The sequence below is a fragment of the Xiphophorus maculatus genome, chromosome 2 (assembly GCF_002775205.1).
Source record: "Xiphophorus maculatus strain JP 163 A chromosome 2, X_maculatus-5.0-male, whole genome shotgun sequence".
Taxonomy (NCBI): domain Eukaryota; kingdom Metazoa; phylum Chordata; class Actinopteri; order Cyprinodontiformes; family Poeciliidae; genus Xiphophorus; species Xiphophorus maculatus.
In genome coordinates, this window is record NC_036444.1 from 3,486,119 (window position 1) to 3,510,049 (window position 23,931).

The 23,931-nt window shown below is 40.7% G+C and overlaps 1 protein-coding gene across 1 annotated transcript in view; it reads left to right on the plus strand.

The window, feature by feature from the left end:
* LOC102229207 (transmembrane protein 189-like) overlaps window positions 1-23,931 on the plus strand; it is a 38,314-nt gene that overhangs the window by 9,855 nt on the left and 4,528 nt on the right. The window contains exons 2-5 of the mRNA XM_005795789.2: window positions 8,813-8,932; window positions 9,013-9,104; window positions 18,266-18,410; window positions 21,748-21,960. Of these exons, the coding sequence (XP_005795846.1) occupies window positions 8,813-8,932; window positions 9,013-9,104; window positions 18,266-18,410; window positions 21,748-21,960 (570 nt within the window). The remainder of the gene's footprint in view (window positions 1-8,812; window positions 8,933-9,012; window positions 9,105-18,265; window positions 18,411-21,747; window positions 21,961-23,931) is intronic.

The window sequence follows — 23,931 nt, forward strand, 5'->3', positions numbered from 1 at the left end:
CCTCCTTTATTTCCCTCTCTCTGAGCATGTGACCCACTTTCACCACCCACATTCCTCTGTCTACCCCCAAAGTCCCATCTGAGGACGGCCCGCTGAGAGAACACCAGCATGGAGGATGGAGGGGGAGACTGAGTGATGGATGACAAAGAGCAGCAGAGCTGAACATGGTAGAACTACGGCCCGCCGTGGTTCTGATGGGTTAGCCTTCAGAATGACAGAACAAGGACGAGGAGTGAAATGGAGGGGTGAGGGAACGTAGTGGAGTAAAAGAAGATGACAGAGTAGTAAGAGAACGTGGCATTGGAGTGAGAGAACGGGCAGAAGAGTGGGAAAACAAGGTGCACTGAAAGATGATAGCAGAGTAGTAAGAGAACAATGTGCAGGAGTGAGAGAATGTGGCAGAGGAGTGAGAGATCGTGTCTGTGGAGTGAGAGATCGTGTCTGTGGAGTGAGAGGACGTGTCTGTGGAGTGAGAGGACGTGTCTGTGGAGTGAGAGATCGTGTCTGTGGAGTGAGAGAACGTGTCTGGAGTGAGAGAACGTGTCTGTGGAGTGAGAGGACGTGTCTGTGGAGTGAGAGATCGTGTCTGTGGAGTGAGAGAACGTGTCTGTGGAGTGAGAGAACGTGTCTGGAGTGAGAGAACGTGTCTGTGGAGTGAGAGATCGTGTCTGTGGAGTGAGAGAACGTGTCGGGAGTGAGAGAACGTGTCTGTGGAGTGAGAGATCGTGTCTGTGGAGTGAGAGGACGTGTCTGTGGAGTGAGAGATCGTGTCTGTGGAGTGAGAGATCGTGTCTGTGGAGTGAGAGATCGTGTCTGTGGAGTGAGAGATCGTGTCTGTGGAGTGAGAGATTATGTCTGTGGAGTGAGAGATCATGTCTGTGGAGTGAGAGAACGTGTCTGGAGTGAGAGAACGTGTCTGTGGAGTGAGAGAACGTGTCTGGAGTGAGAGAACGTGTCTGTGGAGTGAGAGATCATGTCTGTGGAGTGAGAGATCATGTCTGTGGAGTGAGAGAACGTGTCTGGAGTGAGAGAACGTGTCTGTGGAGTGAGAGATCATGGCAGAGGAGTGACACAATCTGGAGAAATGAGCGAAGGTGTCTGAGGAGTGAGACTGTTAGACGTTGGAATCGTTGGATATTGTTGTAGATTCTAACCCGGCTTTAAACGTTCTCCCTTATCGTCATGTTCGTTCTCTAATGAAATATCAGTAAAGTTTCACAGAACTAATCGATCCTGGAGTTATTGATGCCTTTTCATGTCTGATTTCCCGGGCTGAGCTCGTTCTGGTTGTTCGGTTTCTGTCATTTACTGACAATGGAAATTATTTGATCGCTTCAGTCAAAACAGCAAAATACTCGATAGGTTGTGGCCTGATCACCGAGCGTCACGGCCAATAAGTTGAAAAGGTGTTAATTAGTTTCTGTTTCAGGGCCCAGTGTTCGGGTCACGGTGTTTGACCTTCTAACTACTGCACAACCAAACAAATGAAAGCAAATCAATCCCTGTTTGAACTGTTTACCACACTGCTGAGCACAAAAACACTAAAAGTTTAACATTTCTCTTGTTAAAGTGCCACTAACCCTCAAAGCATTGTTTTCATTGCAGATAAATGATCTAAATAGGTTATTTATTTAGCTTCTGGCTTCATGTTCAAGTGCAGATTTTGACAGTTTACTGTAAAATGTACCTAATTTTACAGTATTTTAACTCAAACCATCTCAGTGCTGCCCTCTGCAGGTTGAATATTGACTAATGCAGCTGAATTTTCCTATCCTGACGATGGAGCTTTTTCAGCGTCTACATCACAACAACGGCAGGTTAAAAATGTGATTCACTCCAGAATTATTGGTGCTTCACATGTTGTTGCCATAGACATCTCCAATGATTCTTGTTTTAGAGGGGTATGAAAAGTATGCAAATCCATGTTAATGTTCGAAAAACACAATTTTGCAATTAAATAGAAATTTAATGAAATAAAAAGCACAATTAAAATCTCACATGAATGAGTTTGTTCATACAGTAAGTTATTAAAAAACATGCTACGCCATCAACGCCCTGCTACTTCCTGTCATCTTTGTGGTTTGCTCCAGTGGCAACATCCGGTTGTTTGATCATGTGACTCATGATGTGAAAAAAGTGTTTGCATTGCAGTTTTGCGAAACACATTTATTTCAGTACGGTCGAAAAACCACATTATTCTGGCATGAATATTTTTTTAAATCAAAAAATTTACTTTTTTTTCTTTCTTAAATTGGTGTGTTTTCATTAAGCAAATTTATTTTAGTAATTTCAATTTGTGCAATTCTATGGTTAATGCATATTTCTCTCAGGTCTGAGCCGGAAGTGATCTGCACCATATTGCTAGGCAAGCGCATGCGCAATGCATAGAAAATCCATGGCTTAAGACCAACCAAAAGAAAATATGTGGACACTCTTGACCAATGAGAAAGATACATGAACAAAATCGTTCATGTATCCGTATGAGACAGAGAAGGAAAATGTGTGAGAGGATGTGGACAAGCTGCCCCAAATCTCCTACTACGACATAATTAACTACTTAGTGAGAAGAGAGCGTACAGCATGGAGGAGCTCCGCCTAAAATCCATGCAATGTTTAAACGGCTTTGTAAAGGATGTACGAACTACACGGGTGAATATCAAGGTTCAGATGACAGTCAGAGTAAGTACATGTGGTAAAAGATGGGCACATGTGTAACCTTCCTTGCTTGGTTGTTTGTCACCTAGTACACAGAATAAATCCCTCTTCACAATGTGACTTCTGACTGCATGCAAGTGGCTCCACAGCTGAAACATAAAAGACACAGTTAGTGTCGTGACTGAGTGGTCAGCCACTGGGAGCCGCAGCTCCCACTCATAGGGTCGTATTTTTCCAGCCTTTACAAATTATATTCGTAGATGTTGGATGTTCTTATAGTATTTCGTTAATTGTTGAACTAGAAAATATGACCCTAACCCTACATAGCATGGCGTTGCCCCTAGGCAACAAACCACATATCTGTACCTCATGTTGCTCCTTTATTTTATTTTTGGTGGGGGAATGATTTAAAGTACCACCAGACATATTTTTGTCCAAATAAAAGAAGTATTGAGGCTCATGTGATCTTTCACTTGGAAGAGGAGCAGACCTTTTTATGAAGCAGAGTTGCATGCTACACCTTGCCTCCTACTTGTAAGTTATAGATTAGTTTTCTTCTTTTTTAAATTTTGGGTAACTATTAACTAAAAATATTTTCATGTCTGTGAGTATGTAAAGAAGCATTGTAGATCATTTCAAGACATTGTTTTTATAATTTATATGCTAAAACTGTGTTTTTTTTGTTTGCACAGTTGGGGCCCTTTTGTTCAGACAATATTATTCTAGTGCATTGATATGCAGTTGATTACAAAATAATTATAAAGCCAATTTTTTTTTACTTTATTAATGACCAACAGCAACAGGAGATGGATGTAAGATCATTTCATGGACAAAAGGTGCATGGTTCATAAGTTGGGGTCATTCCCGATGAAAACATGAAGAACCGCTGCACAGCCATTATTTCATTGTTTGTTTATCCTCAAAACTAACTTGAGTCCTAAAGGGTGATAAGCTGGTCATCAATGAATAAATGTTCCTATTCCAAGGCAGGCAAAGACTGAAGCAATACCTGCCAAAACCAAAAATATGAGGTTGCAGGGAACTTCACATGGCTGGTGCAGATGGTGTTAAAACCTACACAGGGCGAGTCGTGGCACCACCAGATCTACCAGATATGGGAGCTGGTGGAGATGTTGTCCTTTGCTTGGCTCAAATTCTACAAATCAAAAACAACAGCACTATAAACTCTTTAAAAAAGAGCCTGCAGTCCTAACTCCAGTCACTGGTGTGAATCTGATCGCTACAACCCATAGATAATCAGATAAACAGATGGTGATTCACAGGTTTGTCAATAATCAAGTACCAGAAATGTTATAGATACTCTTTTTCACATCAACAAGCAATTCCTTCCTGATGTTTTACATATAATAGGGAAAAAGACTAATGGCAACATCCTTAGTGATTCTAACTCTGCCATACAGACAAACACACACAAATGCTCGTTTTAGTAATTTGCTTAAATGTAGCATTCATTAATGAACGTTGGTTGTTTATTTTAGATTTGGTGAGTTGGAACCATGTCTGATTTATTTTTGTCAAGAAAAGTTTCTTTTAATGAATGTAGGTTTTGTTTGATTTGTATTTCACTTCTCATAATCACGGTAGAAAACCTTGGTGTTCTAAACCCCTGGTAGCACAATGCTGCCCTGAGGCAACAAACCCAAATCTGGTTCCGGAAGGTGTCAGGGTCCGATTTTATGATTGATATGTAATTAGGAACCACCAAGCTCCCAAAGAATGCAGGATAATATTTTTTCCCCCCAAAAAATAAAAAGTCATGCCAAAGAGGGCTAAGTAAAAATAAACCTAGTGAAGGAAGAGCAGCTTCAGTCTCACCTTCCTCCACCAGCATCAGAGTTCTGCTGGGGAAGCCCTGAGAGCGCCTGAAGGACCCGATGCCTGCAGTTACTCATCACACCACTAGGTGGTTATAAACATACGCATTGATTAAAAATCTCATTATAAATACATACTATTATTATTATTTTGGATAAAATTCACATACACATTTTTCTCTCTGTTGCACATGTCCGTTTTAGCTTGCAGATGAAAGCTATTTCAGCTAAGCTAATTTTGCTAGCTCGGCAATACGTACTCCAGTAAACATCACTCGTATTTATCTTAGTATTACACAGAGGTGGGTAGAGTGCTCAAAAAGTGTAATAGATGTAATGTATATTGTTTATAAGTTAGGTATGAGGCAGGAGCTAGTTCTAAACTTGTAGCTTGTTTATTGTTGTCATAGCAACTTCCTCCCAAGATGGCTGCCTCTTACAAAGTTCACGGAAAGGAATCGGTTAATCTCGGATCTGGTTTTACTCGCGTCATATTCTTCGTAGTCTCACCTTACCGCACCATATTTGTGTAGGCTACCATGTTTCACTCATGAAACACAGAGAGGTGACGGGATCCTCTCCCTCCTTATTCGGTCATTAGTATTCAGGACGCGTTGCCTTCCTTCCTGCTGTCCGCCGCTCGTTCCCCTGACGGAGAATCAGCCGGCGTTGATTAATTTCAGCCTATTAGCACCCCTCGTCCGCCTCCCCCGGCTCCGCCCAGGTTAAGTCCCCGCGCACACCCGTGTGCATGCTCGCAGGCGGGGGTTGCTGCTGGGTGAGCGATGGCGGACAGGTTGCCAGGGAACCGGTTGTTGTCAGAGCGATATTAATGAGCGGGTTGCTGCGGTGCCGGTTGTTCGTGCCAGCATGTGTAAGTGTTTGGGTGTTGGTGTGCCAAAAGAAAGAACGAACGGCTTGTTTTTTTGTCCATGCGCCTTTACGCATAGAGATGCTTTTTTTTCCCTTTTTTTTTTTTTTTTTTTGTCTGTCACCGCCTCTGTGTGTGATATCCAGCAATGCCATGGCCTGAGGGACGCGGGCTTATGCGTGTGTGTGTGCGTGAGTGTGTGCGCTCTGTGGAGGCCTGTCCTAGTTTTCTGCTCCTCACCAGGGAGCCGGAGGATCCAAGGACTGACGCACATCACCTGACAGCCGCCCCGCTGCTCCCGTGCCCCGCACCATGGGTGTGTGAGTGTGTGACAGAGATGGAGCGCCGGGGTGCGTGTGTGTGTGTTGGCGGTCGATCTATGCGCAGAGGCAGTCATACTTAGAGGAGGTGGGAGAGAATTTTCCTGCAGTGACCCCTTCAGGCGGATTGGGGAGGAAAAGATGTCACACAAATCTTAAAACAACAAAGCTAAATGTGTTTTCCTGAAGTCCAAACGCACACAGTGGCCCAGATTTACAGAGTGGGAGCACAGGAGACATGCATGTTTATTTATTAAAAATTTCTGCAACTCATTACTGCTTTTATTACAGTTATTGCAGATGTAACTTAATAATTTAAAATATTATTGAAAAGTTTATTTTAGTGATTCATTTAACTGACTAGACAAATATTTTTGTCTATTTTTAATGCAAATATCTTGGTGTACTTTAAATTACACAAAACTAACTTACAAGTAAATTTTAAGCAACATTTTTGAGCTTACATTGAGTTACTAATTACTTAATGTCAATTAAAAAGCTTACTAGTTTCTAGTACTTTTAATAACCCACATTATAAATGAAATATTCTACTAGTGGAACATTATTAAAGAAACGTATTGCTGTTTTTCTCCATTTTAGGTTTCTTCATTAATAGAAACTTATGCAGTGAACGTTAAGCGACATTGAGATGATTAACCAGGATGTTAACCTGATCAATAAAATGTTGACTGCTGTGAAATAAGTTTCTTGTTTTAATGAAGAAACCTGAAACGGAGAATAACACCAAGAAGTTTATTCAGATTTTAGCACTAAAGAGTCTCAGTTGGTGATGTGGCATAAAAATAAAGTCTACTATTTCTTTTTTCACACCAAATTTGATTTCTGATAATATTTTTTCTCTTCTTTAATAAAGGTTCCAAATTACAGAAAATGTTTTCAAAAACCTTCTTTTAGGATAGGGTTAGGATTCGATGTGAATTCAAAGTCCAGCTTAATACGAACTGAAAAGTCCAGTTGACTCGGTTTGATTGGGACCAAGACTGTCCACTTCCTGTTGGGGCGGTCTCCAGTCCGCTTGGCACTCATATGCATTCCAACCAAAATAAGAGTTTTGTCAGTGGACCAGAGTTCACTTTTTTTGTTTCACATCGGAGTTTGGTTACGCATTCACACCTCACCAAATGAACCGGACTTTCTAGGCAAACGGACTGGAGTTGGATTAAAGTGGACTAAACTGGGCTGGTGTGGGGACGGTAGATCCTGGGTGGGCTGGCGCTACTCTGAATTATTCTAACTCAAGGAAAGATTTAGAAAAAAACAATTTCACAAAAATTAAATCTTCACAAACAGAACATTTGAGTGATCAATGCAGCTGATTTCTCACCTGATCGCAACATAACATTTTTTTAAAAGAAATTTTGTCTGAAGTGTCTGTGCAGCAGCAAGTTTCAGCATGAAGACCAAAATGATTCACAGATGTAAAACATTTCCCAACTTTGAGCTGAAAATGTGACAAACTGAGGACAAAAGAAAAGGTGCAACAACTAAACGAACTTGGTGACAGATTAAAACAGCAGCGTCTTAAGAGGCAAACCTAAACTTCCATCCACGTCTGTCTGTCTCGGGTGAAAGGTCAGCTTTCATGAGTTGTAAAATATCCATAATCACATATTCCAACCCTCCTCTGACCTCCTGAGTCGCAGCTTCATATTCATAGTTGCTCAGGTCTGTAGACGCAAACCTTTGCAGGCCCGAGTGCTTTATTAGGAAAAAATGTCATGAATTTCTTATAGGCTGCTAATGCTGTGAGATACGTTAGGATCTGGACACATTAAAGTTTCAGACACGTTAGATTGTTGAAGACAAAGAAAAGCAAATGAATGTTGTTGCTGTTTTTTGAGGGTTTATTTTTTTAATCGGTGAAATGTTGAATGTCCAGATTCTGGAAATACCGAAACAACATCAAAAAACAATGAAACTGAGAACGTAAAGTTACAGATCAGTCAATCCAGAAGTTTCCAGGAAAATTAGACGAGCAGCAGAGTAAAATCTCAATAATTCAGCAGCTCTGATGTTCTGCGGCGTGCAGCTTGAGGGTTCTCTCTCTGACCCTCCCGTCGCTCGCCGGTTTTCCTGCTGAATCCGGAGTTTGGAGTTAGTTTCAGTTCGACCGCCGCTCCCCGAGATGCTGACCTCTGAGTTTGGATCGTTCCCGCAGAGACCGGCCTCCCACCTGAAGCGGACTCTGTGTGGCCTGAGCGCCAGTGTTTCGTACCGCAGAGGTCGTGACCCCGCTGCCTCGAGTACATTTGTCTTCCTCTGAATGATTACATATTAACACTGGCACACACACACACACTCGGACTGATGGCTGCTGAGTGATCCTTCAACCTCCAGTAAGGAGCAGCTTGTTCTCCTGATGGGAGCAGAGACCTCACCTTGTTCAGCCAGGGTGTCCCTGCATCTTTAAAGTCTTTAAAAGTCTTACATTCATGCTTCTAAATTGATCTTAAAATGTCTTAAGTTCCTGTAAAAAAGCAATTTATTTTCTTTTCTGTCAATCAAAAGTTGGAGTCGCACTCAGAGAGCTTCATTGTGTTCTGTGACTTTCAAAACAAACAAACAACAACTTCATTGATTCCACTAAACAGCTGCTAACATAGCTAGCTAAGTAGCTTTTTAGCATTTGTCATGTCGTGGGTACGTTTAAATTTATCGCCAGTTCCCTGGACAACATTTGTAAATTGCTGTGGAGACATAGATTTAAATTTTATTCATAATAGTTGTAAAATGTCTTAAATCTGTGTATCTAAAGTAAGGTCTTAAATGTCTTTAAGTTCAATAAATTTTGACCAGACATGTCTATTTAATCTCTGGGTTCTGCGACTCAAGATGGTTGCAGAGTGCCAACTGTCTGCTAACATAACTTGCTATCTACCTAGCTTTTTTGCTTCTGTAATTGGCCATAAATTCTGTTCAAATTTATGGCCAGTTGGCTGGACGATGTTTGTTCATTACTGTGGAGATATGGGTCTTAAATTTCATTCATAATAATCAGAGTTGGTGAAACCTGCAGAAACTGCCATCATATCAGATCCTTTACTTATTTTCCCCTCATTCTGACCAGTTTTTCTTGTGCTTGGAGAGATAAATTGCTGTTTTCTTTGCAGGTAAACGATTTCAGGAGTGGGTTTGTGTGATTCTGTGCCTGTTCCTCTTCATCATCAACTTCTTCTTCCTCCTCCTGCACTTCTCCACCGTTCACATCTACAAGATCATCCTCGGCATTGGTAAGAGAACAATCAGAGACTTTTTTTCATCCTTTTTATTCATATTTTTTTTACATTACATACTTTTTCCTCCACTCCAGTTTTGGGAATAGTGACGGCAGATTTTGCCTCGGGGATTGTCCATTGGGGAGCCGACACCTGGGGATCCGTGGATATTCCTGTTGTTGGGAAGGTGAGCAGAAAAAACTGAACTTTACAGCAAAAAAATTATTTAATAAACAGAAACCATATCAAAGAAGCTCCTTTACATTGAGTTTTAATTGGTCAATAGAAATGCAGCTACTGGCACTACTGACTCCATTTCCCAATATGTAAATCACTGGCAGGTCAATCTCTTGACAATTTCTCCCCTTAAGAAAAGTAAAATAAATTATATTAAATAAAAATCACAAGAGAAAGGTGGTGTTAGAGCGCTATTGTAATTTTTCTCCTGCAGAAGTAATTTTTGTTTATGATTCTCTGAAAATCTTGATCTGTTTTATTTGAAAACTACATTTTAATAGGTTTGCACTTTGATAGAAAAATGATTATTTGCTCTGTTTTTACTTGTTTTTTCCCCTAAAAAGTAAGTATTTATTGTCTCTGAAGATGTAAAAAAGTTTCTGAAGTGTAAGCTTTCAGTTCTTTAGGCCTGAACCTCTTCAATTTCGGTTATTAGGCTTCGTTTACATTGTTATCATATTCAACGTGGGAGTTTTCTGTTTTACTCTGAAATAAAGGCCTTAAATTTATTTGCCTGGGACTCGGCCTGTCACCATAACAAATTTTACTGGACAATAAATTGTCCCAGAAATCATTGCGATACAAGATAATACTGTTATTTTGAGACCATATTCAATGAATATAATAATAGTAATAATTATCAATATTATCATTATACCCACTCAAACATAAAAAAAAACTTTAGTTTCTAAAGAATAGTTTACACTGGAGTGGAAAAACCTTTTAAATATCCAAAGTAAATAAAATTATTACAATCTTTTATTATTATTATTATTATTATTATTATTAATAAAATACAGAGACTTCATAAAATGGATTATGAAATCTCTGTAGCCAAAATTTTATTCCAAAAAGTAATAATCATTCAGCATTGACAGGGAAAACAGGCAAAAGAGGCAGGTAGTGTAAGCTAACTACAACGCACTTCAAAATGGCGACTTTTCAACGATATTAAAGACAATTGTTGTCCAAATGGAAATGATCTCCCTCATTTTAATTAATCATACAATTAATTGATTTATTGCTCATTGGTTGTCATAATTTGCTGTTGGTGTGCTGGTTAAAGATGGCTGCACCTACTTCACTCATTAAAACACATTTTACAACAAAGCCAATTAGATTAAAGTTCATCCTCATTTTATCCACTTAAAATCAGTGATCAGGTGCAGCTTGCAGGTCGTTTGTTTTGATTAATACCATCAGATTTTCACGGTTTGTGTGTTGTGTGTCTCTTACAGTTATGTTTTATTCATAGTGAAATAATTTGTTGAAATGTTAAAACTAATGTGCATTTTTAGAGCTCATGTACCCCAATTAGAGTGGCTACCGTTTGTGTTGCTCACATATATTATCAATGCATGATTAGTAATGAGTTGATATTAGTCAGAATTTGATTAAAATTTATGAAACATGGAAAACGTCGTGTGAAAGCTCGTTGTTCGAGGTAAGCGTGTGCAGAGTAAATATTAACCGGGTTTATTTTCTGAGTTTAGATTAAAATGAAGGATTTTATTGTTCGATTTTACTCGTCTGCAGGATTTCAGATTTTTCTGCTTTCAGTCGAGATTTTAAACAAATCCTCCGTTTTTAGAGGATCCTGATTCATCATTCATCCCTTCTTTGTTTCCTTCCTTCTCTCCTTCCTTCCTTAGTGTTCATCCTTCTTTTCTGCCCTTCCTTTCTCTTCTTTTTATTCTCCTTTGTTCTTTCCTTTTTTTGTGTCCTACCTTCCTTCCTCCTGTCTCCTTGTATTTTACCTCCTTCTGTTCTCTCTTTCTTCCCTCCTGTTTTATCCTTCCTTCATTCTTTCCTCTTTTGTGTTTCTTATTTTTCTCCTTCATTTATTCCTTCCTTAATTGTTCCCTTTTTCTTTTTCATTCTTTCTTTACGTTTTATTTTGTCCTTTCTTTCTCTTTTGCTTTCATTTATCTTCTTTTTCCTCTTTTGTTCTTTCTTGCTATTTCTTTCTCCATTTATTTTTCGTTTCCTTTGTCCTGTCTTTATTTCTTTTATTCAGCTCTCCCTTTTAACCTTTCTTTTCTTTCATTCATTTGTTCTTCCTTTCTCTGGTTCTTTCTTTTTCCTTCATTCCTCCTTTTGTGTTCTTTCTTACTTTTATCCTTTCTAATTTCCTGTCTTTTTCTTTCTTTCATTCTTTTGTTTGTTCTCTTTTCTTTCTTTAGTCCTTTTTCATCCTTTCATCTTATCTCCCTTGTTTCCTTCTCTACTTTGCACCTTTGTCTCCAACTTTCATTATTTCCTTCTCTCCTTCCCCCCTCGTTTTCTTCCCTCCTTGTTTTCTCTCCTTTCCTTCAGTTTGACCGTTACGGCTCCTTTCTTCCCCTGAAAAAGTCAGAAATTAAACTTTAAAAGTGAATAAATATGAAGAGTTAGAGCAGATGTCTACACGCTACACCTTAGAGTTTAACATGAAATCCTTCAGTTTAATTCAGAGCCTGATGTTTCTGATGTTTCCATGTTTCATTTTTCTTTACAATAAAAGTTTTTTTCCCTCCTGCATCACATTTAGTTTGACTGGTGTAATTTCCATGTTTTCTTTCCGAAGGCGTTGCGTGGGCGGACAATGTCCATGTATGATGTGGCATTTTTTGAAGCTGAAGACACAGCGGCATATTTACATGGCGTGTCCGCCGCCGTAGGAGAGCCCTAATAAATGCATTTAGTGGAGAAGAAGAATAGACGTTAGCGGAGAACAGACGGGCTACGTTGATGTGTGTGTGTGTTGATGTGTGTGTGTGCGGTTACCTCAGTGGTGGCTCTGAGCGGAAGAATAAAGCAGGTTTGTGCTTCTATTTAAGGTTAGTTTGAATATCAAAGCCTGACTGGATGCAGAACACCCGAGGCTAATAGAGCCACTTTCATTCTTTGTTTGTTTCCGTTTGCTGCCGTGTGTACGTCTGGTGTCTACATGAGCTCGTTCTGACTTCACTTCCAGCTTCCTTTGTTGTCCGTAATTGTTGGGACATCTCTGAGGACGTTGCTCAGGTTGAGAAACACACAGAGTGTAGAAGCGTTTATGCTAACGGTCTTCAGGCCGCTGAATCTGTACGTGGCTCCCAGAACGATGAGGCTGGACTCTCAGTCCGCAGGTTTAGTGTTTCTGTCATTTTTAAGCAAAAAAGGCCAATAGTGAAAAAATAACGACACCAATCAGATGTAGCGGCCTGCTTAACAAAGTGGGTCTTCTCAGGATTGGAATCGTTTATCCAACACATCCCACAGATATCTGATCTACTGTTTACTAACACCATTAGCAGGAGCTAACACCATTAGCAGGAGCTAACATGAAAACTAAAAAATTGTAAGATTATGAAGTAGATATTTTAAAGCGACAACAAAACGAATATTTAAAGCTGCAATAAGTAACTTTTACTTAAAAATGTTGTTTACATATTTGTTAAAACCTTCACTACCTTCACTAGCCTTAACATTCATGACAGGTTCTGCTAGCTGCAGCACAGCAGAGAACAAGAGGATGTTGGGTGATTGACAGCGCTAAGACCCGCCTCCTAACTGTGATTGGTAGAAACAAGAGCTCTTTTTTTAAAAGGTTTTGTTGGCTCTAGTGGCCTTTATTTGAAAGTAGAAAGTAGTTTGATAGGAAACAGTGTAGCTCTAGCTCTGTGAATCAAATGGTTTCCTTCTGGAATCTGGATTAACATCTTCCAGCAGCACAGACATCATTTTCTCTGACTCTCTCCTCTTCATCTGTTTGGTCCTCCTCATCTTCATCATTTCTCTTCTGTCTTCTTTTTCAATCCACTCCGGTTCATATTGAAGCAGCTGAACGTTACTCAATGTGCAAAAATGACTGTTTTAGCTGGATGTAGCTAGCACTGTAGCACCTAGCATATGTCATGTTTCCAGGCTGCATTGCAACGTAAAGAACATGGCGACGTCCATGTAACAATATTATATTTAAATTTAGAAAAACTAAACAGCCTACAGCATTTTCTCTGCACTGTTTATCATCTGAAATGAAGTCTATTGTTACAACTAATCAATTTAAATAACTATATCTATTCAAGTTATTTAATGATCTACAGTTCTGGCGGAAATCAGATTTGAGTATTTTTAATTTGAAGAAAAAGGTCATTTAATCAGAGCAAATTCATATCTTAACAAGAGGGCACTTCCTTTTAAACACAGGGTTAGATTAGTCAGACTGACGACCTAAAACATTTAAGAATGAGGAAAAAACCAAAAATAAGTGACGCTGTGTGGGGGTGTGAATTATTTTTTTATGTGAGGTTCGAAGGTAAATGAAACTTGAGCACATTAAATAAAGAGCGTTTGGGGAAAACGAAAACATCTGATATGATTTTAAAGAAACGTACAAAGGGAAACTCTCCCAATCATCATCAGAACATAAAACGATTTATTTTGAATTCAGCCCATGAAACGGGTTTTCTTTTGTCTCCACAGAACTGGAATTGCAGCCGCGTTTTAAGAAGAGCTGCACAGCCTCCCTGCAGTGCTCAGAACAATTCCTTCGCGAGGCTTCGGGCCACGCTGTATTTTCTTTAGTCTTCATGTCGTTGAGCTTTAATTGACTCAACAAGGATTTCGCAGTCCTCTAATGAGTCTACTTTGAGGACAAAGTCACGCTCATTAGTTCCCAATGATGCTCGATTCACTCTGAAATTTGCCAGATGTGCTTCCAGTTTAGGAGGATGTGTTTGAAGATCGTCCGTCCCAGTCTGCTCGGCTCCTCATTGTTTAAAAGCAGCTTTTCTTCCTGTCTGCCTTTTTTTTTTACATCTTTAACAAACATCTGCAGCTCTTTGCGAGGAGGATTAGCTTTCTAATGTGAATGCAGACACAAAAAACTGCTATGCTAAAACAAAATAACAAGAACTGAAATTGAGAAAAGATTTTCTTTAACTGCGATAAATAAAAACAGTAATTAATGGGGAAAAAACTGGAACTAATTGGAACTATATTGTTGATTTTATAAAGCTAACAAAAGCATACTGAAATTATAGATGTAATATATTTTATTTTCTGTTTTTTCAGCTTTCGAACTGTTGTGAAATAGATTTTTCTTTTTTTTCCTACACAAGCGGTTTATATCAGCTGTGGTCAAATTAAGATACTCCGCAAAATGGCTACAGCAAAAGTTTGCATAAAACACCACAGTCAGTTGCTTATTCAACAATAATTTAATTCATTACTGAAAATTATATCTTCTGTTGAGTATTTATTACCCAATCACACTGTACATAATCACAAAACTTTAATCTTCTTTAAATTCCTAAAAATTCACCAAATTATGAAAATAACTAAAACTAGTACTGTAACTAACTAAAACTAAACAATGTTTAACTAATAACTGATAAAAACTAGCAAACACTGTAAAAACCGATTTAAGCTAACTAAATTATACAAAACATAAAACTAATATGATGAAAAACCCCAAACTGCTATCACCCTGGCATTCACTGTAGGGGCGCTTTGCTAAAGGGGCGCCAAAATGATGGCGGAAATAATAATAACTTTATAAAGTGATGAACAATTATGAGGTTAAAGAAACCTTAAATAAAGCAATACAGTTAAAAAGTATATAAAATACCAATAACAGCAGGAAAGAATATGATGAAATGAAATTTAGAAGAAAAAAAGTGGGGCTTTTCATTAAGACGCCAGTTTTCTCCAAATTTTAAGACTTTCTTCAGACAATATTTTATCTTTATTCTGCTAATATCAACTTTATTCTTGTAAGAAATAACATTTCTTTAGTTTTGCCCTTATTCACCATTATGTTTGGATGCAATTTTTCTTTTCATTAGATGTTTCCATTTACTTTAAAACTGTACAAATTAGAACTACTGGTACATAGAGATACTTTAATAAATCCAGATTCACCTCAGAAACTACATATCTGCACCCCTAGACGCACAGAAGCAGGTTTCAAATGCCTAGCAGACATTATTTTTTTGCCGTATTCTGGCGCCCGCTCTAGCACAGCACCCCTATGTGTCACATGTAGTGCATACTCACTGTTTGGGTCCCTTAAAGTTGAAATTTCTCCTAAAAAGAAAAGAAAAGAGGAAAAAAATCTGTTGAAATAAATGTCAGAAGGACAAAAATTGGGGGTGTTGGGGCGTGTCTGCCAGAGCAGTGGGACGGCGCCGGTTGCCGGGGCGATGGGCGATGTGAGCCGGTGATTAACGGGCGTCGTGCCACGCAGGCCGCTAAACGGTGTGGGATTAGAGGACACGCAGCGACCGGCGGCCCGCCGTTGTAACTGGGAGCGCCGGAGCCGCCCCGCTCAGCACGACCTCCACGGCTTAGCCGGCCTTTCATGTGCCTGAGGGCCGCGGGGAGCGGAGAGGCAGCGGAGAGGCCCGATTCGACCGAGATGGAGACCTAATTGCAAAGATATCAACAGATAGCTTCAGAGTTTGCAGTGGCACCCATCGATGACGTGCACAGATCGGCGGCGGTGATTGTTTCGAGCAGCAAACCCGACAATAATGAGTTTTCATGCTGATGCTTCCGTCCCTACACACACACACACACACACACATGCAAACCTTCGCTTCTGTCGCCTTTTCTTCCACCTGGGGAAATAAATTACCTTTATCCAGCGTGTGCTCGTGGGTGTGTTTCCCTTTGTCCGCTTTTAAGCTTCTGAGATTCTGATTCAGCCTTTCATTTGAGACCCCTGCTCTCTCACAGACAGGTGTCTGCCTCTGCACAGCGCAGGTGGGGTTTGAGCCGCTTGCCTGTGTGTGTGTGTGTGTGTGTTTTGAAGCTGGTATTTTTCAGTTTTTGTGTGTGTGTGTCTGAGCAGGTCGACTGCTGTTCTGGGCTTTATTAGGATGCTGAATGTGTGCTTTGGGGTTGAGCTCGATGCTCAGCATTGCTAAGTGTGGTGAGAATTCCTCCGTGTGTTTAATCTGCATTGTTTAGCTTTGCAGTTTGTTTATTATCCAGAAAAAGAAAAAAAAAAGCTGCAAATGATTTACAGTGTCGGCTGGGTTTACTTCCTGCTGAATGTTTGTGTTAGCTGAGATATTTAATTGATCAACCACAACAAAACACGTCAAATGATTCATCAAATAAATAAATCCAGTTTTCAGCTGGAAGTCCTTCAAAATGCATGAAAGTAATTTAATCAGAATCAGATTTATTTGCACAGTTTGACTTTACACAGCAAAGACAGCGACATCTGTAAAAAGTCTCATCAGTTTGTGTCCAGGATGTGTGTGGTCTGCAAAGATGTTCAAATGGTTCTCCGAAATTTCTAGAGAAGTTCATAAAACTCCCTCCATCTTTGTTTCCTCAAAAAGATGTTAGTTTACTTTCAATACGTTCCTGTTTAATCTGTTTTACATATTAGAATATAATCAAATGTCTGGACTTTCAAGTAAACACACAGATTAAGACATTTAAAAACATGAAGCCAAAATTGAAAAAAGTACACCCTTGATGCTGTGTATCTTCTCCAATCGCTTGACGCCTGCCTGCAGGCGCCATTTCAAATTCAAAAAATTTAAATTTAACACTTTACTGACCCCAAATGGAAATAAAATGTTGCTGTAATTCCCCTTATTAATGCAGATTATTTACAGAGTTGTTGTTCAGGGTGATGGCAGGAAAGTGCAATGCTCAGAACAGAGGACCCAGAATTTCAATCAGACACAAATGGAAAAGCAAATGTTTTATTGAGAATCGGTATGGGACCGGCGGCCACCAGCAAAGGTACAGGAACCTCTGAGAACAGAGAAGCAGGTTAGTGGCTTGTAATCTTGGGGTCAAGGCTCAATAAGAAAAGCCACCGACCTTCTTAAACCTCCGTGGAAAACGGGGGAAGATTCTTGGTTCCTCAGCGAAGTGATGGCGAGGAGTCATCTCTGGGGTGTTGGTTGTAGAGGACAGACCAGCTCTGCAAGATGGAGACTGATCCAGAGCGTGAGCACTGGTAGCACAGTGGTAGGTAGCAGGTGATAAATCCAGGGGGAATCAGGATTCGGAGGTCAAGAGGCCGAGGCAGGGTCAGAACCAGGGAGCAGAAAGAGGCAAACTCATTTGAGGGTCAGGTGAGGATTGGTGGTCAGGGCACAGAAACGGGTCAGGCACGTGAAGACAATATCAGGCAGACAAATCCAGGGACGAGGCCGAGAGGCAGAACCAGGGTCGTGTCCAGAAACCAGAAGCCAGTGAAGAATCCGACGTGGGCTGGGCAAGGCAGGGAAATCCAAGAGACATTAAATGTGGTCGAGATCGTGGTCAGGTAAGGAGGGAACGCTGGATATCTACTCACACCAAAGGGCTTTGGTGTGAGCACTCAGGCACCGTCTGCCTGCCTGAGTGCTGAATGTAACAGCTGCAGGACAGGTGGATGACATGAGCCTGAATGCCCTGCAGGCAGCAGCATGCAGGTGAACCAGATGAGTTTGATTGGAGCGGTGAGAGGTGAGGAGGAAAACAAAGCAGGCAGACGGGCCAGAATCATCACAGAAAGCTCTCTTGTAGCAATTTGTTTTATAGCAAATTTACTTTGTATTGTTACATGTCCATAAAACCAGACCTTTCCAACGTGGGATGAACAGAAATCTGTCACAAAAATTTTTGTAGCGCCATAATTTCTTATCCAATTTCTATAAAATATGGCTAAAGCTAAGGATGAGAAAATTGCAGGTGTTTTTATGCATAAAGTATGTTTTCTTCCTAGATATAAATGTATAAACAGTTTGGTTTCTGCCCTTTTTTATTATTAAATGTGGGATGTGCATTTTTAGACTGTAAATTTAGTCACTTGTTAACTTCAGCAGCTTATTTCGTCTCAAAAATATACACAACTTTTTAACATTTTTGTGCAAAATTTGCAACAGTACTGCTTATAGTGTAACATAGCAGAAGAGATGAAAACATTTTGAATTCACAGTAAACCCAACAGTTATATAGGAAACACGCCACTAGCACATATACATGGGGATGATTGACAGCGCTAAGACCCGCCTCCTGACTCTCATTGGTTGTTTTTGCACTCCATCAGACGCCCAAAGTATATATTTTATAAAAATTACTGCAGATTTATTGTCCAAGCAAAAGAGAAACACAAAAACGTTTTTTTCTTTGCAGGCTTTCATCCGGCCGTTCAGGGAGCACCACATCGACCCGACCGCCATCACTCGGCACGACTTCATCGAAACCAACGGCGACAACTGCACGATCCCCATCCTGCCGCTCGCCCACATGGCCTACAGGTTCCTCACATGCACACCAGGTACGAACCGCTTCGGTTCCCACCGCGGCTTCCAGCTGCACTTCGTGGCATTCGGAAGTGACTCTGAGGACTCCCGAAGGTCAGATATTCTCCAGACTGTCAGGGTCAGAGCGGAGCGGCAAACAGGAAGTGGCTCCGGCGGTAGTCGTGTGCTCTGACCCTGAAGGGAGGACTTGGAGGAGGAGCAGCAGCGGGAGGAACAGACAGAGCGCTTATTGAGGAGGTGACATCTCCACCTGTCATGTCTGCACTTCAACTGCAGCTCAAAGGTCGCTGATGGGAGGAGGACGGGGGCGGTGACACCAGTTAGCCGGGTTAAAGGCGGCGCTACGCACGGCACTACGCACGGCGCTGCGGGGTTAAGCTGCTGCAAGCATCTGGAAGAGAGTTTCTGAGATAGAAATCATGATGGCTGAGCAAAACGAGCAGGCGGGACGCAACCATCAGTTGATAAATGCATTTACACCAGAACTGAGGCTCGGTCTGAAATTTGATCCAATCTAGTCTCCATGGTTACGGTTCGGTTTCCTTATGCCTGAGATTATCGATGGGCAGAAAGTTGCAAATTTCCTCGTCCAACATCAAGTTGCTCACATTCTCAGTTTCATGATTTGTTGTGTAACTTTATGTAGAAATAATCAAAGTCCTAAAATGTTACTGCTTAAAGTAATCAGTTGAGTGTATTTTAATGTCATATTTGAATAATTAATCAAAAATTTGTGTTAACATTAAACTATAAAAAAGTAACGGATAAAAAATATGTTTACTAATGTTAATATGCTGTATATATAATTTCTATTTTAAATTGTTTCTAAATGATTACTATAATTATTTACAATAACTAATTCAGTCAAATTGTCTTGAGATTTTTTATTTTATTCCATTTTATATTTTGATAATTAATAAAAGAATTTTATATTAAAGTAAACTACAAAATAGTAATGTATAAATATTAAACTACATTAAAAAAAGCTAATGAATATTTTTAGCAATGTAATTAAACTGTATGAATAATTTCTATTTTTCTAAATTATTACTATAAACATTTACAATAAATAATTATTTTAAATACTTACATTTTCTTGCATTTTATGTCAAATAATCAAAATCAGAAAATATGTTTTAACCTGGAGAAACAAAGAGGATTTTGTGACCTGGAGCTAAAAACAAACGGCCGATCTTCATCATGAAGGCTGAGCGTGAGGACGATGAAGGATGAGAGGACAGCTGAAGTCCACCTTTAGGGGACGCCCGCCCCGCCCCCACAGGGGGTCAGGGGTCACCGAACGGGGACGCAGACGCAGCGACATGTCTGCCTGTCATGTCTGCTCCCGAAGAGGTCACCGCTAAGCGCTGGAGTCGGCCGGCCGGAGGGCGGAGACGGGGCGGGGGCGTCCGAGGGTCACGCAGCGGCTGGATGACATCTAAACCTGTCATGTCGACGCCTTGCCGTGTCACAAAGACGGAGACGCAGGACGATTCGGAGAGTTGACGTCTCCAGCTGTCATGGCCGCTCCTGAACCGAGGTCAAGAGATTGTAGTTTTTATATCTGCAGAGACGGAGAGGGGACGTGTTGTGATGAGGACGGATGTAAGTCGTTTCAGCAGAGAGGCATGAAGACGGTTAGCGAGTTCATGTCTGTTGGATCAAACGGTTACAGAAATCTGGTGCAAAGATCTGATTCTCTTTTTAAAATGAAATCAGCAGAAAAAAACGCAACAAACTCCTGGTTTTATCATCCAGAGATCAGTTTGAAGATCATCAGCCTGCCTTCTGTTTCAGTTTCACTCAAACCAGAAAAAAGAGCGAAATATGGTGGTTGTGCGGAGCATTACTGGCAGTCAACGGTTATAGAAAGCATGATTTAGTTTAAACCTGTCATATGTATTTATTATAAGAAATCGTTTTTTACAAATTTGTTAAAACTCTCACTATGTTTTGATAGTGTAATATGGGAGCTACTAATGCTAACAACCAAAAACAACCAGGAGGCGGTTCTTAGCGCTGTCAATTAATCTCACATACTCGCTGCTAAATGTTTCTAATGGCAGATAAACAACTTACCATTAAAGGAAAACTGTTTATCAGTTGTTATCGGTGGCTATGCTAACTGGCCTTATTCATGACAAGCTATGTTGTGGTGAACCAGCATAGCAGAGAGCAAAGGGGAAAGTGTGAGCAGCGCCACACTAAGGGGTGATTGACAGCTCTAATACCCCTCCTCCAGGCTCTGATTGGTTGTTTCTTGGTTTCTAGCTATGCTTGAAGGCAGAAAAGCTAAATTTTTCCTCCTTCAAATTAAAACTGTTAACATTTGTATTTATTTTTTAAACCAAAGTCCAACAAGAATCAACCGTAGCATGTTCTTACCGCACCCTGGCCTGAATATGCAGCTCTTATTTTAAAATAAACATTTATTTTGAAGCGTTGTGCATTGTTTTAAGGAGCTACTTCTGCACCCAGTGGGTAAATGAAGTTTATGATAACTGCACCGTTACAATTTCCATCTAGTAAGTGTTAAAGGTTTTTAATTTTAACCCGTTTTGTCTCTCAAACCGTAAAATAAAAGCGTATTTGAACAGTTTCTCGCTCAGAAGGATTTGGAGGTTTTTTTTTCCTGACTCCTACTTTTGGTTCACAGCTTTGCATCGCCGCTCGCTGTGTGAAATTCAGTTTCGGTGCCACTTTGTCACAGTCAGAAAACCACTTATCTGCTGTTCGCCGTCCCTCAGCTGAGCTGCAGTTTACCTGCATCAGAATATGGATAAACACACACTGTCCCAGGATGGGAAAGATGTGTGTAAAGGAGAGGAAATGTGGAGGATTGAAGCATTTAAAAGGGAACGATAATGATGCACTGTCTTCCTTTTGACCTTTTCTCCTGTAGTTTTGCACCAGAAACCATGCCTTCATTTCCCAGAATGCTATGTGGTTCTGTATTGGAGTTCAGTGACATTTTTAAAAATCCTATCAGATGTATTATCCACGATATGGATCACGTGTTTATAACGATATATACTATTGATTTGTTGTCCAGCCTAACTCTCTGCTAACTACTCATAACTTCTCCAAAGAACCGAGTCAAAGATGTGTAATGTCCCTTAAACGTGTACAAATGCTGCCTGAATTTATAAAACTGAAACAAAAGGTTGATCTGACTCATGATAGACATTAAAACTGTTAGAATTCCCAGTAAAATTTAAATAAAAATGTGACTTCTGGGGTTAATTTCTTTTGTTTTTCAATAACTTACTGTTTTTAAAGTATTTGCATCACAAACTTTCAACGTGTTTCTGTCTTGATGAGTCATTAACTCTTTCATTCTTCTGGTTTCAGAGGCTTTGGCGGCGTCTTACCCCTGGGACTGCTACTTGTTCGCCTTGGCGGTTTTTGTGACGCTGACCAACCAGATCCATAAGTGGAGCCACTCCTACTTCGGCCTCCCGCGCTGGGTCACTCTGCTGCAGGACTGGCACCTGGTGTTGCCACGGAAACACCACCGGATCCACCATGTTTCACCACATGAGACGTACTACTGCATCACCACAGGTACGGCCATCATCGCACCGCCTAAACCAAGCTGAGGTCTGGACTTTGACTGGGCCATTGCAACACCTTGGCTCTTTGTTTTCAGCCATTTTGTTTTATCTGGGATCCTTGTAAGAATTATTTTTATTTTGACCAGTAAAATACTAAAATTTCCACATTGCTTTATATTTTTGTCCATCTGATGTCATTTTTAAATAATAAATGAATATTTAATATTCATTTAATATCAGTTACTCAGTACTTTGCTTTTAGAAAATACACTGTTACTCTGACTGGTGAACAATGTTGGGATACTCTACCTCTGCTCACCAGATGTTAAAGGGGAAATATGCTAAATAAAATTTTGTTTACATTCTTGTACTTCCGTTTCAGTTTCTACTGCTTCTAAAAACGCTTTAAAAAAACCCACAACCATTTTTTGGTAATGAGTGTGTGGAAAACGAGCCATTCAAAAACCTCCAGAATGCAACGTCACAAATCAGCAGGTGCTGTGCCGTTGCCTAGCAACCCAAACCGACCTCCATCATGTTTGGTCAGCTGGTTTTACCGTTCTATGCGCTGTACAATGGCTGCTGGAAAAGACAGGTGGCTCCACTTCTACTTTTTAAAGTTGTACAATTGTATAATTGCGGCCATTTTCAAATGTGAGTTTATATGTTATGTTGGGGGGCGTGGCCAGCAGCAGATTATTAGGATTTAAAGAGACATTTCTCCCTAAAACAACTCATTCTGAAAAGAGCAAACTAAAATATTATCATCTAAGAATTATTTTGTGAAATAAAATGTGATGGACATGTTTTGTATAGGCCACAGACCTATCTTAACCTGTTCAAGGAAGCATAGAAGGTCACCTTTAAAAGCTTATTAAGGACACATAAAGTCGGCCATATTGGGTGGTTATAACAGAAGATGGCGATTTCCAGAATAATTTAACTTTCCCTGCATATTCACATAAAATGGCGACTGTGTGTGTGTAGGCTTATAAATAACTAAAAGCAAATGTTGTGCTAGTGTGCGTGTAGGTCTTTGGGGACCCGAGGCCTCTGTCACACATCCACACTCTGTATTCTGCCTGCATCTGGGTGAGAGCGGGGGGCATCCTCCGGGGGCGGCTCGCCTCGTGCGTCACCCTGCGCCCCAGCGGACGCCAGATGTGAGCCGGAGCTGTCGGGGGTGGCACAGCGAGCGCTCCAGTACATCTGCATCTGTTAGTGCGCGCTGGTCGCTCTGACCTCCTCTCCGGTTCCTAACCTGTGCGTGTGGAAGAAGGAGGTGGCGGTCGGGGACGGTGGAGTCGTCCCCTGCGGTCCCCTGCGCGCTCTGCCTGGCTGCCTGGGCCCGGCTCGGGGGCCTCTGGGGGCCCGCCTCGCTGCCTTTGTGTTCGCCACCGGCTGACAATCCCCATGTATATTTAATGCTAACCTGCTGTCTGTTCTAACAAATAGGACTTCACAGGCAGCGGAGGGGAGGGTGGAGGACAGGGGAGGACGACGGGGGTGGAAGCAGGGATTTGGATGGATAAAAAAAGGGAAAACATGGAAAAATGCAGGAAATAAAACAAAACCTCTGGATACTTTACCATATTTAAACCTGTCGAGGGTTTCTGTTTAATCAATAGATGCACCCTCAGTCTGTCTGTAATAACTAGATGTTCATGTGTACTCTGCTGCTACATGGGTGTCATGCATTCATTCATATGTAGATGTAAATGTATTTTGGCCTGCAGCCACACATCCATGAATGTGCTTAACTCAAAGATAAATTCAGCTGCTGTACTTCTGTAAACATCACAGGAAGTGAGAAGGTGTGTGTGTGTGTGTGTGTGTGTGTGTGTGTGTGTGTGTGTGTGTGTGTGTGTGTGTGTGTGTGTGTGTGTGTGTGTGTGTGTGTGTGTGTGTGTGTGCGCGTGTGTGCGTGTGTGCGTGTGCGTGTGCGTGTGTGTGTGTGTGTGTGTGTGTGTGTGTGTGTGTG